Source organism: Hoplias malabaricus, chromosome 1 (genome assembly GCF_029633855.1).
Source record: "Hoplias malabaricus isolate fHopMal1 chromosome 1, fHopMal1.hap1, whole genome shotgun sequence".
In the NCBI taxonomy this organism is placed as follows: domain Eukaryota; kingdom Metazoa; phylum Chordata; class Actinopteri; order Characiformes; family Erythrinidae; genus Hoplias; species Hoplias malabaricus.
In genome coordinates this window covers 42,548,975-42,567,227 of record NC_089800.1, presented here as the reverse complement: position 1 = coordinate 42,567,227, position 18,253 = coordinate 42,548,975, and the positions used below count along the sequence as shown (strand labels likewise).

At 39.0% G+C, this 18,253-nt stretch overlaps 1 protein-coding gene across 1 annotated transcript in view; it reads right to left on the bottom strand.

Moving 5' to 3' along the window:
• Nucleotides 1-18,253, bottom strand: part of grik4 (glutamate receptor, ionotropic, kainate 4) — a 472,752-nt gene that overhangs the window by 264,144 nt on the left and 190,355 nt on the right. The window contains exon 3 of the mRNA XM_066662916.1: nt 17,083-17,218. Within this exon, the coding sequence (XP_066519013.1) occupies nt 17,083-17,164 (82 nt within the window). The 5' untranslated portion in view covers nt 17,165-17,218. The remainder of the gene's footprint in view (nt 1-17,082; nt 17,219-18,253) is intronic.

Sequence of the window (18,253 nt, the reverse complement as noted above, 5' to 3'; positions counted from 1 at the left end):
GAATACTCCATCATGTGTGTTGAAGTGTTCATTAAAGTTGCAAAAGTGGTAACAATTTACATGTCATGCGCTGGAGCTCCTACCAACCCAGTCAGTGTTTTCTGAGCTTACTAAAAGTAAATAAAAAGAGCAAAAACAATGAAATTGAAAATAAAGAAGAAAGAGATTCAAAGAAATATGACTACAATCCAGAGATTCTGCTCTTCGCTCTTTACCCATGGGCTCTCGCGCTGAACAGATCTGTGGCTCATTATCATTTAAAGTAAGAGGCACTGAAACTGGTCGTTCTGAACAGGTCTGTTTAGACAGAGGGAAAACGGTGCTGTGGTATTTGACCATTGTGGTATTTTGACCAAAGCATGCCATAGATACTTCATCAAGACCCAATAACTGTGTTAAGTTGGGTAAAAGGGGTATAATGTCCCCATTAACGTGTGAGAAAACTGTCTAAAATGTCTATTAACGAGATGTAAGTATGTGTTCTATTTGGCACATTTCAAGTGCATATAAATCTCAACCAATAAACCCTAAAATATAACAAAATTGTAGTAACTGACAAGGGAAAAGATAATAATTGTCACACAAAGAGAATAGCCATTGCTTAAAGTAAGTGCATTAGCTTATCGGCATCCAGAGATAATTTTCAGCTACATAAAATAAGACATCTGGATTACAATAGTGCAGACATTCCCAGCCCCAGCAGGCTCCTCAGCTTCAGACAGGAGAACTGTCAGAGCCGCCTATTAATTTAATTACAGATAAGCAAGGCTTTCTTACAACAAAAACCTAAGCAGATTAGAAAGACCTTGGCTGAATTTTTATTGTAGTTCCTAAACCTCCTTTTGCCGATCATGAAAACTCGGCAATCCTGAAGTGTGCAAGGGAACAATTACTGAAAGCTAAATCCAACTTGGGTTTAACTGCTCTAAATAGCCACATATCTCTATACAGATAAAAAGTCCCCATATTTAACATACTTGCCAAATTAGTATCAAACAACTGTGAAATACAACACTGTGCAGAAGTGTTGTACAAACCACCCTTTAAATGTGAACGTGAAAGCAAGGATCTTAATATTAAACTTCCTCCTAACATCCTCAGGTAACATTCTCTTAACATCCTCTGTTCATTCTTTGACAGTGAAAAAAAACCATATTGACTGAGCGTGACGCATATTTGACGCATACTGTCTGAAACAACGTGTAGCAGTTAGGCAGCTGTGAGAGAAGTATTAAAAGTACACTTAAACTGGATATCTGAGATGCTGAGTCAGTTTTTATGAACTGTGGAATCTAAATCTGTAATTGGGGTGACTTGGATTGTGACAAGCAGAAACTTCATCTTCAAATATAGAATTTCAGGAATGTGGAAAAGTATCCCTGCAGATTTCTTTGAAATGAAAAAAGGAAGACTCCTGGAAAAAATTGAAACTATAGTCAGACAAAAAGTGGACACACTGTATACTGGAAAAATTGATATACATTTCATATAAATAAAATGGCATTGAACCGTTGCAAATCTTTATTAGTTTTTTTTTTGTATGTTAAAATGTCCTGAAAAACCTTGGCACTAAAAACTTGCTAATTCTGCTTTGACAAACCTCATCCAACTCATAACCTCATTATCACTCTAGCTCCAGCCACTGTTCCTCTCTCAAATCAGTGCACTTTTGAGACACTAGGGCTCATTCTGGTCTAGTTTTGGAGGTAGAGTGAGTGAGGGTGAAGAGTAGCACATGCTCCCCCTAAGACATGAGAAGCTACAAAGCATCTTTTCAAACTACCAATAACACAGCTTAAATCAACAGCTCACCAAGCTGGGAGGAGAACACTAACTACTTAACATTTTGCATTTGCCTACAGACTAGCTTTACTATGACCATCCAAACTGAGAACGCAACACTAATTATGCTATTATAGTCTCTTAACTATTGATAACAGTATCATAAACTGGGATCAAACGTGTAATCTTCTGCTGATAACTGAAAATTGAGGCAGTCAGAATGCTGGAAATTAATTGTCATTACGCTATTTATATGGTGTAAAAGTGACATGTTTCACATATACATGATCATTCTGTAGTATAGTTTGATGTCATTATTGAGAAGCCAGAGCAAAAGCTTTGCCAGTTTCATTTTTGCTATTAGTTTTTCAACACAATGAAAATGTCAGATGCTATTTATACTGTGGTAAAATTTTAGGCTGAAAGGACTAGCTGAAATGTTCCACAGTGACCTATAAAATACTTGTTGCATTAACTCCGGAATTACATATTTTTGTCTCTTGTAAAGTAACTTTCTTAAATCTGACACACAAGGTGTGTCCATTACTGCCTTTAAAAATATGACTTCAATAAGTGTCCGGCATTGAATAGGAATTCACTTCTCTTTGTTTGAGTATAAATTCTTGCTGTCAGATTCTCTATAACTATAGTGTGTCTATACTCCTTATAGATTTGCCTGTAAGCAGTGCCTTACTGTAGTCTGAACAGGAGAAATGGAAAGCATAAATTCGATTCTTGGCAAGTTGATTCCTGAAGGGATGATGAAGGCTGCATTTAGGCGCATACACTAGTTTAGTACATAGCTCATGACCAGGATGCTTAAAATGTATGGCTGAAACGTCTTAGTACATTGGGCCTTTAGCGTTTTAAGAATAACAACATGATGAATTGGAATAAATCTGTTCTTAAAGCTGCTAAATCAATTTATGTCAACTCTTTTCCACAAAGGAAGCTTTCAAATATCTTGGTATGAAAATTGGGTCATCATATTTAGAGATGAACAAGGCAGTACATTGACACTCTGAAAGTGATTGGATCCCCTTTGGCGACTTGGCTGGCTCTTGGCTTTTCTTTGCATGGAGGAATACCAATTATGATGAATGTTCACCTATGTATTACCTCCTGATTCTCTATGATCTCCCTTCAGCTACTTTTAAAAAACTTCAGCAGTTCAAATGACAACAGGCGCATCATCCATCAAAGTTGTTTTTGGGGTTTATTAGTTTCTTTTCAGGCTCGACAATTATTTAAATGTTTGGATTGCTATTGTTTTCCTGAAGCAGGCGATTTTGTTTATTAACAGAATCAGCATTTTTGATTTCCCATAATATGCCAAATGACTGACTGTGTTGACGGCATCTGTATTACAGTTGTGATTGGAATTCTACCCTCCAAATGCCTGCTTTTCATTCATAGACAGCTCTCAAGCTTTCATAATGCTTTGTGCATACTGATTCCAAAGATAGAAATCAAAGGCAGAAGCCTGGTGATGCCAGCGGCTTGCAGTAGTGTATATCTCTTCAATGTTCAGGATATGAAACCAGCACTAACTTGTTTACCACCTTCACCAAACCCAATTTGTCACCTTAAAAAGTGACAAAAGGCGCTATTATTCTTTTCTTTACATATAAAGCCCACATTGTCTGACAATCTGAACTATAGCCTGCTATTTGTTCTACTGTCTTTGATTATAGCTGCTTTGGTATTCAATGAAGGGAAAAAACAAAAAACAAACAAAAAAAGAAAGCCCACCAATCTTGACTTTATTATCTTTTGGAGTACATTGTATTACTGTCACACTACTGGGAAGTTTGTGAATGCCTGCTCATCTAAATATTTCTTCAGAAATTTAAGACATCAACAGGTAGATTGTCCTCATCTGCTGCATTAATTATTGCACATTATATGTTGGAATATAGCTCTGATTTGATTTGATTGCATTCCAGCATGTGAGCATAAGTGGGGTCGGTGGGGTCAAGTACTGATGCTGGGTGTTTAATTCTCTGTCACAAACACCACTCCAAATCATCCTTAACTTCGGGAAGGTGACTATAGTGAACGTAATTCCACTACTCCGCAGCCCAGTGCTAAGGACTTTATACTTCGCTAGTCCTGGCCAGGCATTAGACATGATGTCCATAGGCTCATGCGCTACTGCTCCACTGTACCACATTTTTTACTGTTTGTAGGTGTCAGTGTGTGACTGTGTGTCTTGACCTGTGAAGGACTGGCGCCCCCTACAGGGTGTATTTCCGCCTTGCGCCCCATAACTCCAGGTAGGCTCTGGACCTACCACGACTCTGAACTGGATAAGCACTTACAGATAATGAATGAATGAATGAATGATTACACAAGCTGTGAATGCACAACAGAATGTCTCCATCCACACAGAATGTACTTTAAAGTAGAAGACTGAGATATTTGTTAGTATCACTGTATAATTTACTTTCTCATCTACCTATGATCCAGTACTGCAGGGGGCACACTGGTTACCTTTATTCTTAAACTTCCTTTCATTCACAATGTAGACCTCTGTGTGGGCCTATGCAAGTTAATCAGTGCTATTGTGCCTGAGAACACAAAAAATACACATTTGAAAGTCTTGAGCACATGGGAGTGAATTCAGTGCTTAATTGGCATATAGAAGACTGTGAGTTTGTGCAGCTCTCTTTAGGGAGAAGTTATAAAGCTCACAAAGTTCTGGAACACTGCCATGGCCAAGCCTCATTTTGTTGTACAAAAGTGGCAGCACTTTCTCGTTTTATTCAGCCTGTTGACCTGAGGTGTTTCACCTGCATGCCCTGTGTACACATCATTTCTCCAAACAATGACTCCGGCTCTTAGGCGTCACTGCCAAGAAATGAGCAATAATAACTGTGTATGTGTTTTTCTGTCTCCGGCTGGAAGAGACAGCTAGGCTGGTTTTGCTCAGTTTTGGTGCAGCAACAGCAAAGTTAAGCTTGAGACCTTCCCATGGGTCAGACAAAAGTGATTGTGACGATGACCTTAAAGATTTTACAGGTGCAAACATGGAAAGCATGTCCATAATATAAACAAGTGCACAACAATTCAAGGCTTTTAAAACCAATAAAATCAATAAACCTTTTACTGAATTCTGTAATGAACTGGGAGCCAATGTAAGGAAGCCAAGACTGGGGTGATGCGCTCTTTTTACTTTGTGCCATTTAATAATCTGGCATCGCTGTTTTATTCATTCCAAAATCCAGTGCATTACAGTAACCCAGCCTAGATGTGACAAAGGCATGGCAGACTATTATTACCTTTGATTACCTTTGTACTTTCTTGGTAATCAGCTGGTGAGACTGGTAACTACCTTTGGGATTGTTGGACTTGTTTCAGTAGATAAATGAGAATTATACTCATTCAGAGTGCCATTATGCAGAATCACTGAATGTCTGGCATGCACAGAATGTCTCACAGTCAGTCGCAAGGCTGGAACTAACTGTTGTGTAATATATCACAAGCATCTCCTTAAAATTCTACATCTAAGGCCAAGAATCTTCGCTTCCACTAAACAGAAGATGATGAACAAAGTTGCTGCAGGCAGTTGCTAATCATTACTATGGTAGAGAATTCCTCAGGAAGCGTAAACACTTCAAATAATGCAATACGTGCTAACAACAAATAAAAAACAGCACTCCATATTTCAAAAATAGACAGGCACACACAGACAGAGAGAGAGAGGGAGAGCGAGAGAGAGAGGGAGAGAGAGAGGCATAACAGATTGAGAAAAATGGAAAAATGGAGTAAGGTGGCAGTAGAGGAAGAGAGGAAATTGAGAGAGTATAATCAAGACAGAGAGAACAAGTAAGAGAGCACAGAAGAAACAGAGGAGACTGAAGGAGAGCGTCCGAGGATAACTAGAAGAGAGAGAGAGAGAGAGAGAGAGAGAGGGAGATGAGAGAGAAAGATATAGAGGAGAAAGTCTGAAAAAAGAGTGACAATAAGAGAAATAGAGAGATAGAGGAAGAGCAAGTGATCAAGAAAGAGAGAGAGAGAGAATCACAGCTCAAGCCTCCCTGAGAGAATGGTAGTTCATTTACTGTTTGACTGTAATTGTTTAACTCAGATCTTGTTCCTGGTGCCATCACACCAATCAGAAGAAACAATAACAAAGGCTTGAAGAGGCTTTACAGCAGCCTTCAACAAGAAGCGGCGCAGCAGTCCCAGCAGGCATCAGAAGACTGGGCCAACTCCCTCCCACACCTCGCCCAGCAGGCCTTTAATCAGCCAGAGGGGGAGGAAGACTTCTGAGGCTACACTTCCAGAATCTTCTGCAAAGACCATCATCATCATTTCTTTAAACAATTTCCAGCAGTGATCAGTTACACTGCCACTAACGCAACCCGCAAAGCATCTGCCGATGTATACCAGCCCTTAGGCCAACTGCGTGAAACCTAAGAGCACAGATAAAAAAGGAAATGCCTATTCCTCAGGGATTTGATAAACTAGCCGTTCCTGGGTTTAGTTCCACTATCAGAGAGATTAAAGTCACTCAGAGCAACGAGAAAAAAAGAAAATTTTCTGTCTAACATTGACCTTAACATATTGACTTAGATGATCTCAAACACCAAGAATAGCTGCTGAATTATAAGAAGCACTTATAATGCAGAGAGTGTTTATAATCAAGAAATTCATCTACTTTAAGGTGCAGCCAAATGTAGACACAGAGATTCAACAGTGGACACAGCTTGTACATTTCTTAGAAAAGCATGAAATGAAATGGGACGCTCTGAAGAAGCAGTCCATGATTCTAAGGTCACTATGCCCAGTGGCCCCCCAGCACCAGGTAGTGGAGAAGTGGAACTGTATTCTCTGGAGTGAACAAGTACCATCCAACACCTCTTGAATGTGTTAAAGTGGTGTCTGTGATCCAAAACTACTGATACAATATCACTTTCTGACCTCACTTGTGGTCTAGTGCACAACAAAGCACAAAGGTGGCTAGGATAGCACATTGCTAGCACATCACTGTGGTAGAGTCCTAGCTAAAAGTTGCAACTGGTGATGACTAAATTGGGGAGGAGATGACTACTCAGGCTTTCTTGCATAAAACCCGCACAGATGCTCTTGGTTAGCATCCAGACAAAAGATCAGATTATTTGAAATGTGTTAAACATTAGTATTTGACATCATGTGCACAATGACTATGTCAAGCCTGTAAATCACCACCCAGCGTCTGCCTTCAGCATCTGCGTTTGGAGTTAGCATGCACGCAGCAGCAAGCAGACTTGAAAGCTGTCAAACAAAGTGAGCAATTTGGGCACACACACAAAAAAAAAAACCAACAAATTCAAATCGAATAAGTGTGAGGAGTGAGAGAGAGAGGGAGAGAGAGAGAGAGAGAGAGAGAGAGAGAGAGAGAGAGAGATATGTCATCACTGGTGTTCTTAACAGTTGGCAAGCACCAGGTTAGTTGAGAAAAACAACAGCAGTGGTGTTTAGAAAATTAGCAGATCTGTGAAGAAAACCCCCTCTACCAGCTGTCATTAAAACCCACCAGCAACCTCCTGAATACAGAAACAACCTACTGTTCACAGACAACATTAGCAGTGGAATTCGAGATGCTACACTGCAAGCTGTTAACCTCTTATCATTAACAAAACCAGAAAGGAAAGTGTAAAACACCTTCAGACGTGCAGTAAACGGTAGTGTGAGAAAAAAAGCATAGCCTTCCAAGTACCTTTAAGAATAAAGGTGTGAAAAGTGCTGTTTAGGATGAGGCTATAGAAAAAGTCCCAGAATATCTAAAGCCAGGCCTGCAGTATAGTTTTCTCTTTACTTGTAATGAAAATTTTGGCAATATAAAGTGATTTGATATCAAGTGATGCAAGATCAACAGGATTTGCAGGGATGACTTCTTGGGAGCTGGCGTGGCCTTGAGGTTAGAGAAGCAAGCCGCAGATTGCCGCTTCAATTCCCAGAGCCGGCTGGGAACAATTCATCTACGGCCGAATTGCCTTTGAGCAAGGCATCTAACCCCTAAACTGCTCCCTGGGTGCCAAGGTGGTTTGCAACCTGCTGCTCTGTTTGTGTGTTCACTGTCTGTACAGTGTGTGTTAAATTGCTCACTAGTGTGTGTTTGTGTATTCACTACCACAGATGGGTCACATGCAGAGAAGCAATTTCCCAGAGGGAATCAATAAATGCTTTTTTTTCTAGGCTTCATAAGTCAAGAAAGAATTAATTCACTCCACTCAATAGCTAAAACTCTAGCTAACTTTCTCCAAAAACATGTGAAGCCAATACTGTTTTCTAACTGATGCTCAACATACTTGGAGAAGAACACCACTTGCCCACCACGCTGAGCACTGGGACCCTACAAAGATGTGTGTTTGTGTGTGTGTGTGTGTGCTCAGTCCACTGCTGTTCACTCTGCTGAGTAACAATTGTGCAGCAAAGCACAAAGCGCAGCTCAAACCACATCATGAAGTTCACTGATGACACAACCGTGGTGGGCCTCATCAGCAAGAATGATGAGCAGGCATACAGACAGCATGTGCAGCAGTTAACAGACTGGAGTTAAACAATCCATCTCAGAATGTAGAAAGGACTAGATAAACCCTCACACACGCGCACACACAGACACACACACACACACTTCCTACCAACTGGGAAAATGTACTGAATCATGCAGGCCCTCACATACTGACTACAACAGCGTCTTCCCTCAAGCTATCAGATTCCTTGACAACAAGGGACTGGACTCAAAACTCACTCACTCACTCACACACACACACATAAACACGCAAACAAATCTCTTGAATCTCACATTTCATACTTTATATTTGCTGCTAACCAAAAGACATTTGAAACTGACAATCCCATCTGCTGCTAAATTAGTGCACTATGTTTACATAACTGTACTATGTTTACATTAGTGTATTATGTTACTGTTCTGTCCACTCTGAGCAATATCAGTATAATACATCTCACTCTATTTCACTTAAATTACTCCCACTGTGGACTATTTACTGTTATTTTACTTGTCTTGTGTTGTTGCATGTTTGCACACATGCACTGTGTTTGTCATGTGTACATAGTTGTTTTATTTAGCATGTTTGTCCAAAAGGTTTGTTGTCTCATTTCACTGTTTACTGCATACAATGTATGTGGTGGTAATAAAAATAAAAACTTCCTGAATTTAAATACACTGTTACAAAAACTAATCAATACAGCTGTAACATTCAGAAATTAAATAAGCTGTCTTTGGATTCATTATACATTCACCAACTAGTGAGAAAAAATCCATCATACATCTGCCCCCAAGCATTTGTAGTTTTTTGAAACCTCCTTCCACATTCCAATGAACAAAATTATCCAAAAGTGGAGGGAAGAGTCCTAAACGTCTGGTCACCACTACAAGAAGTGAATGGGGATGTTTACAAAGCAATTTTAATATTGTGATGGAGCTTAAGTATTACTATTTGGCTCAACTGCCCATTAAAAATCCAAAGAAATATTTTGGTGTCACTCTTTCCAAGAAATGTAGTATGGAATAAAACTGTTTGCTAGTTTGGAGCAAAGTGTCTGAAGACTGAAGGGTGTTTTTTTATTAAGTAAGGGTGCCAGGCAAGTAATCTTCAAAAGCAAAAAGTGGGAGACTTTTGGACAGGCCACAGTAAAAAGATATACATTTCACTTGCAGAAAAAAGTCTGAAGTTCAAAAAAGGAAATCTTAAAAGAAGCAGAACAAATATATAAAGGCTTGGCAGAGCATAAGAGCTGAGAGAAAATGGTGCCACTGGGTCATTGGCTCCTTCTGCAAACAAGTATGCAAAACATATGCAACTGACCAGAATTTTTATCTCAGTTAAATTACATATCTCCCTCCACACACATTCCATCACAACCACATTAAACCTTCTCACCCTGTTTTCGTTTTTATTCATTTACAGGACTTGGAATGCTGCTATTTCCTCGGTGGAAACCTTTCGTAAAGAATGGACCCAAATTAAAAGTCTGGATTCTTGTTATATTGGCTCTGGAGATGTGCAGCTCCCTAAGCATCTGCAGTTTCTGCTGTATTAACCATGTTCTTATACATTCAATACTATTATGCACATAAGGAACATCAAAGACCAATAATTAAAAATAGGGAACATCTTAATGGGCGGCACAGTGGCACAGAGGTAGTGTCGCTGTCACACAGGGTTCTGAGGTGTGTTTCATTTTTGCTGTATGAGATTTGTGGGTGAATTTGTGGTGACCTGTGATGGACTAGCACCTTGTCCAGGGTGTGTTCCTGCCTTGCATCCAAAGATTTCAGGTACAAAAATGAATGAACAAATGAATTAATTGATGGATAACAAATTGATTTCCTTCTGATTAACGTCACAACTGATTATAGCACTTAGTCCAATACTTGACCAGATGGCATAAAGCTGTTCAGTAAGGCAATGAAAAAGTTTCTAACATAACTGTGTTTCGCAAGCTAAACTTTATAAAATTTATATTCAAAATATTTCATGCCCTAACCAGATGATCATAATGTTTTGCTGAATTAAAAAAATAGAAAAAAATCGATAATATAATAAAATCTATAATATATATAGACAATATACTTCTGCATATTTTAGCATATTATTACTGTGATATTTCTGAATGTTAAATGGAAACATCCTGTCTGGCTATTCCTTTTCATTGTCTATCCTGGATTTTTGTTTAATACACCAGGTGTGTTGTTTTGAACCTTTTCCTGTTCCCTAAACCTGCCCTTCCATTAGTTTGCCCAGCATTTATAATCTGCAACCCCTCCTATCCCCTTCTTGTCTTATGAAATTTAATTAAATTGTTTCTATATTAATATACAGTATACTGGTATTAGTATTTTACTACATCTACAAAATGTCTCAACAAGGCCAAAATTGTTTACAAAGACAGTAGAAGAAAAAGGACAGCAATACACACAGATAACCCACAGAAAACAGAGAGAGAGAGAGAGAGAGAGAGAGAGAGAGAGAGAGAGAGAGTATTCCCTGTAGATTCTGAACATGAGTAGGATGGAAGATCTTTTCATATATTAAATATAAGATACATTTCCACTGTCACTGGCTGAGGCCATGCATGTCCCTTATTAGATTATGAAAAATTCAGACACCATAACACATGCTTCAGGCTCCTCAGGGAAGGACCTCCCCCCTATTCTCTAAGCCCACAGAGTTGTACGCAAACCTCCCTCTAGAAGAATGAGTAAATCCACACCAGTAAATCTCGAGTGTTTGGCTACATCTTGGAATTGAAAAGACAGCTTTGCATAGTCTTGATTTACACAATCATAACAGAGATATGATCTTTAACTGGACTGTAATCAGAGAACTATCAGACTGCTCATTAATATAAGAGCCCTACATGAGAGTTGACCACATCAGGCCTAAAATGAATGCTGCTAAGTTGCTAATGTAGCCCCTGATTGTTGGTCAGAGGCTTCCTGTGCTGTCACGACTTCGGAAACACTACTGAACTTTGTTCCTACTTAGTAAATCCATTTATTCTTCCTCTCCAGTGTATTCCCTTGATTACAGACAAAATTTTCCAGTGATTTTCAGACACTGAGATAAAAAAAATACGCATCAGACGCACTGTGAAGTTTCTACTGTGTTAAACATCGCATCTGTTTTTTACATGCGAAAAAATTCTACTCAGTGTAAAAAGGCCTTAAAGCTGACAAAATGAACTGTAGCTTTGCCATACGTTGTTACAAGTAGGATGCTGTAGCGTGTTAGGCTGTTTTAGACTTTGTTCAAGACTTATGTTGACAAGGCTGAATACATGTGGAGTGGAGGGTTGTCACATTTATCCAAAAAAACGAATATCCGAATCTTAAAATTACAGAATGAATTCCTACCCAACAAACGTACAGCCAAATATTTGGGGCCAGCCCTACACTGTATACATGCAAATATGCATCACTCGGTGTAGGAAAAGAGGAACATTGGTTTCCTGTTTTGTATTTTTAGAACCGCAGTGTGAAAATGAGAATATAAAATCAATAGATTATTCACATATGACTTCTTACTAATGAATGTTAAGTAAATTTCACAGTAGGCAAACTCAAAGACTGAAAAGCCTTGCTATGCAGAACATCATAAAATGGTAAACACAATGAAAACATGAAAACATCTATTTACCATTAAAATTGACAATTTGTTTTACAGCACAGGAAATGAGTGCTTGGAGTCTGTCATGCTGTGGCCTGCTAATGTGAATGCAGAAGTATTCTTCCAATCCTCATTCCAGTCATTCTGAATGATTTCTTGCAGTGAGCATGTGAGGGGGGGGGGGGGGGGGGGGGGGGGGGGAAGGAAGGCATTGATTGATTTCTCCAGAATGTTCTAAGTTCATTCTATTACACTGAGGTAAGCTGGTCTGCTGTCAATTATTCAATAAACACGAGTAAAATGAATACAGGTGCCATAGAGTTTACAGTCAATTCATATGCCATTAAATGGACAGTTTTACAGTGAGATGCTAAACCATTCCATGAGGCGCTGCAAGCACACTGCAGCTTGAAAGGAGGAATTTTGCTCCTCTAAGTATATAAAAAAAAATGCATCAAAAGCCGGCAACAATCTGAAGGCATTCTTCATAACAAACCCAAGCCCAATGCTTATTTATTCTGATTTATCTCTGAACCCTGAATTATTAGCCGTCTCCTGAGGGAAGAGGAACAGAGGAAGGTGGGGTCCTGAAAACACCTGCGTTTTGCCTGCCAGAGTGATGCTATTTTGGCCCTGATGTATTCCGTATGAAGGCCAGACAGTGACATTCCAGCAGTGGTGGGGCTTGAGGGGGGTGGGTGGATGGGGGGGCCTTAAATATCAGCTCCCGCAGAGCCATGTGGAGAGGAATAACAAGCTGAACTAGTGCACAGATACATCATCTACACCCGTACACTGGCACTAATGTCATTGCAGATATGCAAAGTCCAAATCTAACCAAGAAATGCTAGAAAGGACAGAAAGCAATGGTTGATAAATTTAATTTTATCATTAATATTTCAGGACAGGAGCATGTTCACTGCTCCATCAGCTTTGGTTTCATTAACACATAAATTGATAAATTGAGAAATTATCTCTGAAGTGTGTCCCTTGCACCCAGTGATTCTGGGTAAGCTACGGACACACCGTGACCATGTTTTAGTGATAATGATACATAAACAACTTACTGAATGGCATTTGCTAAATGATTTAGACTTTTGGAAAACAAACTTCTCTCTCAGAATGCATACATATGTTATTATTTTTTATTTCTGAATATTTTTATGCTGTGCAAGGGTAATGAACAAACCACTGCCATTGCTGCTGTGGCTCTAAGGTCTTTATCATTCTGGGCTAGTCTTTACAGTCGTGTGCTCAGAGGCTGTATAATAAATGTAGTACAGAAGAGCTTATGTGGTGTTTGTATGTTCTGTTGTCTGTATTGATTGTTTTCATTGTCTTTTGCACTACAGTCTGCTGTTCACCTGTGTTAATGTAGCACTGTACTCTGGATTAACTTTACATCTAATGAATGGATTAATATAATCTCAGAACATCTGGGGTGGGATGGAATAACAAAAGAAGATCAATTTCACTTTGATAAAATATTAAATATAAAGTAAATATGCCTTCTGCAAATGTCCTGCTACTGTTCCCAAAACTGTATAAGACTCATGTGCTGTGACTAAAGAGAAACAGAATAGAAGCTACAGACCAAACTGATCAAAACAATGGTTATTAGAAGCTATTATTATTGTTTTAGAGTAAGGATTTTTTTGCATAAGATAAAGAATTCCGTATTCATTAAGCTTCCACACATTAATTGATGAAAAATAAAATTGCCCTGTCATTCATTTTTTATTATGCTTCATTGCTGTCCCTCCAGTAGGAAATGAAAATACATGACGCTCTTCTATCAGAACTGAATGTTTATCCAGAATTTGCATACCTTAAAGCATCTAAAATCAACCTACAAACCTTTTTTTTTTTTTTGGACAGAGTTTGTGGTTAGCATCAATGTGGCAGTTGTAATAAAGCTCAGACTAATTAAACCAGCATACATAAACAAGGTGGACCTAACATAGAAGCTCCATTTTTCTGCAGGGATGCAAGGTGAAGGGATGAGGAATGGTGGTGGTGGAGAAGAAGGGTGTTGGGCTAATTAAGCGCTACAGTAGCGGTGACTCGGGAGCTGTTAGTTTAGCATGTGCGGTCTTGGGGAGAGACGGGGGAAAGCGGTGCGGTGGGAGAGGCCGAGAGAGAGAGCCGTAGCTGTTTAATAATTGATCTGTGAGCTTAGGAGCTTGTTTGGTGCAAATGAGTGCGCAGCCTCGTCTGCTCTCTGAGCGGCTGCAGAGAAACGCATTGTTTTCGTAATATGCCACCGAATAAAGAGATCAATATGGCTGCTGCTGTTCAGAGCACAATCGTTTCAAAGCCCAACGTCCCATAACAGCGTATTAACCTCACAGACACACACACACCACTGAAAAAACACACACAGACACAAACAAACACACACACCCACACAAATATTCACCCCCCGCCACTGTTAAATCATCTGGAACCAAGTTTTGCACAATGTGACGCCAGTGTGGAGATTAGAGAGGGGAGAGTTCATTCCAGTTGAGTTCCAGCCGGCGGAAAACGAGCGAGGTTAGCTAAGCCTTCTTGCCCTCTCTCTTTTTATTTTTTCCTTATTTTTCTCACCATTTTTATCTTCTCTCTCTCTCTCTCTCTCTCTCTTTTCCTCTCACCTTTATTTCTATGTTCTCTTTTCCTCACTGTCTTCCCAATTCCTCACTACCTCTCTTTCTGTTTCAGTCTAATAATATCTCTCTTACTGGTTTCCTCTCTTTCTCTCTCTTTAACCTCTCTCATTCCAGGTGAGTCTTGGCCTATGAGTCAGGTCTCTCCCTCTTTCAAGCTCTATCACTTTCGTTCTTCTCTCTCTCTCTCTCTCTCTCTCTCTCTCCCCTCCCTCACTTCTTCTCCTTGAGTTCCACACAGTAATGAAGTCAAACGGCTCAAATGATTTCATTAACAAGATAGAAGATGTGTACAATGTGGATACACACACACACACACACATTCAGCATTCAGAACTGAACATTCAATTAGGGTGTCTACAGTATCATGACTCATTCAGCCTGTGGTTATTAGTGCTGTGTGGAAGAGTGTAATTGACGCTGGTAATTTTGGATTAATGCTGAAACTCGAGTGCTCTTGTGGAAAAAAATAGCTCTCGTGCTGCTCGTCTGCAGGGTAATGAAACTGTACAGCTGAGTGTTCAGTGGTGTAATATAAAACATAACCCTCACAAGGCACTTAACATCAGGATTGCTGTTAAAAAAAAAGAAAGAAAGAAAAAAAAAACCTTTTACACTGAGTGTTTAAATATCTAATTGTTTCTAATAGCAACCAGTTTTTTGGGGTGGAAAACATTACACATACACATCCAAAACTTGCTAATAATATAATGTTAATAAAATGGAAATAAGAAGGAACTGTTGTAATCCAGAACTGCCCAAGTTCTTATAATGCTGCTAAAACAATGTAAGAAAATTTGAGGTGACAGACCAACAGCAGTTCTGTGGATACAAGCCACATATTCAGGAGAGGAACATTTGCAGCAGTTTACCAAATCAGGAAACAGATTAATCCTCACATAAAATAGCAATTTCAGAAACACAGGGTGGTACACAAAAACCCAATGCAGACCACACAAGGCGGCAGGAACCACCAGTGTTCACTCATTGTTTAGTCTCACTTTGAATTCTGTCAAAGTGAATGTGTGTAAATAGTGAGTTTAGTGAGAAAGGATGACTGGTTGGATGTCTGCAAAGAATTACTCATCATTTTGTCATCAAACAATACCTCCATTTACCACCATTTGTCAGGGCTAGACTTCAGCTTGTCTTGGTATACAACCTCCTCTGGACCAAATCAAGACCTCCTAGGTTTAGCTCCCCAGGTCTAAAATATCCTATGGTGTCCATTCAATATAAAAACAAACTGTTGACTTGCGAAGAATAAAAATTGTGCTACTTCAAATGCTAAAAAGTCTAGCTGTTCACTTAAGTACACACTCTGATGACTATTAATTGAGTTAATGCATTAGGCCTAATTAAATGCATGAATTTCATTTAAGTTTAGTTACAGAAATGAAAAAAATAAACAATAAAAAATAATAATAATTTCTCATCCACTTCCTGACAAGCAAAATGTAGAGAGTTAATTGTGGATTCTGAAGATACCCTCAGGCAGCAAGCCTGGCGTGGACCCCTATGAATTCCATTAGCTGTGCTTACAAGATTACATCAGGACCTCAAGCCCAGATAAAATATTTCAGCTACAGGTGTGAGTGAGGACTGCATGATACGAACATAGCTCCAGTATTGTGATTATATTGTGATTGTGTTATGCTTTATGGGATATTTAAACCAGCGGAATCAGCAAATATGAATGCTCTAAACAAGCAATCAATTAAGTCTTATTTAGATTATGGCTGATGTGCATTTATGAGTCCCTTAATTTGTGATTTAAATCAGTTTATAAATACATCACATATTCACTACAGCCCAAAAATATTTGGACACCTGCTCCCACATCATTTCTTCTGTGACTGAAAATCTTTGTTCCAGTCATAGTCTCTAGGTCAAATACAGAGTTTGGATGATTAGTTTTGGATTACAACTCATCCAAATAGCACTGGATGGCACACCATCACTCCCGAAAACACTATTAAATATAAATCTATTAAATATAATAGAACTTATTTATGTTTAAAAACTTCAATGAATGTTGCAAAAAATGGCACTTTTAGGAGTTTAAAATCTCAGAAAAAATGTTTGTCCACAAATTCTCATTCCCTGTGTTCAAATATCAAGTGGTAGAACCAGCACCAAAGGATTTTGAACTTATCCTCTGGCATGCTTTTAAGAGTAGACACTGACCAGTGGGTATTGAATGATACAGAAGAGTCCAAGTGACCTTCAGGATGCACTGCCAAGGTCAGCAAACCTTTTACAAAATACAGAGCAATGTTCTCACTTTGTGGTTGAGTCATATACCAAAACACTGTAGCAAAAGTAGTAGGGATGGTTCACTGCCCTTAACGGTCAGTCGTCATTTTGTGGCCATTATTTCTTTGGTCTGTGAAGGAATATGATTACCATTTTATATCCTGATTATGTAAAGCTGTAACACATATTCTGTACCAATCCCAGCCCAGTAGTATCAGTAGCAGTACAGTATGGTAATGACTGCCTGGCTGTAATGAGAGTGAAGGTGAATTTACCTATTCTGAAGGAGAGCGGCCCACTGGCGATGCTTCTCACCCACATTGCTAAGAAGAGCAGAGGCGCCCAGGCTGCGAGCATCTTCTATACCTCCTCATGGGTCCTGCCCCGGGGGGTCCCCCTGCTCACAGCCACCTGGAATAAACACACAAAAGCACATCAGTTACAAGAAGCTTTACTACCACATGACTCTTCCAGTTATACTTTGCATGGCTGTTCATAAGTCCTTGACCTCATAACTAATTCTTTATGCATTAAACAGCCTCACCTTTCTCCAAGACAGGACTCTATGGGATTGCACTAGGCCTCATCAGGTGTGGATATTAAAAGCCTCATTCAAGATTTTAATTAAAAAAAACTGTTATAAAATCCTGAGGATGTTTCCTCACTATTTGCTAGCTCTCAAATATGTTTGACTGCTCGAAACCGGTCTAATATGTTTATAAATCCCCAGTGTCATGTAAAAACAAAAATAAATAAATAAAAAATACAAAAATGTATGCTAGGCTTTCTCTTTCTGTTCACAACTGAAAAACAGTATCTGGAGGTTTTTAAACAACAACTACACCTCAGAATGTTGAAAATCATGAACCAGTAAAAAGCATGAAAAGTATGTAATATTGACTTATTTTTGCTGTAGGTGTTACTTAAGGTGGGACTGACTCTAAATTCACGTGAGTGCTGAATGCATGAAAGTAAACATAGAATGAAAATGCTACAAACCAGTACAAGTTACAAATGAGTTTCTGTAGTAATTCAAAGAGTCAATAAAAATGTACAGACAAGTAAAACTTAAGCTATGTACAATCAACATTCAATTTATTTCCCCTCAAACATACCATTCCACCTTAAAATAAATTGAGCTCCTTAACATAAATAAACCAGAGAACAGCAGGTACCATAGACATTGCCTTTAACTAGTTAAATGTACTCATATATAAGCACTTTGAAAAACAAATGTAATTTATGTATATGCTGTGGTTTTTTAGGTTTGTGCAAGTTTATAAAGCTTATGAACTAGGTCTGGCACAGAATATTTAGCTATTTGGATATTTGTTCGTTCGGTAGGAATTCGGTGAGCCACAGTGCAGCCTGGAGAAAGGGATATTAAAGCAGGTGTTGTTAGTGGGGTTGCGATGATAACAATATACACCACCCAACTCCCCGAAT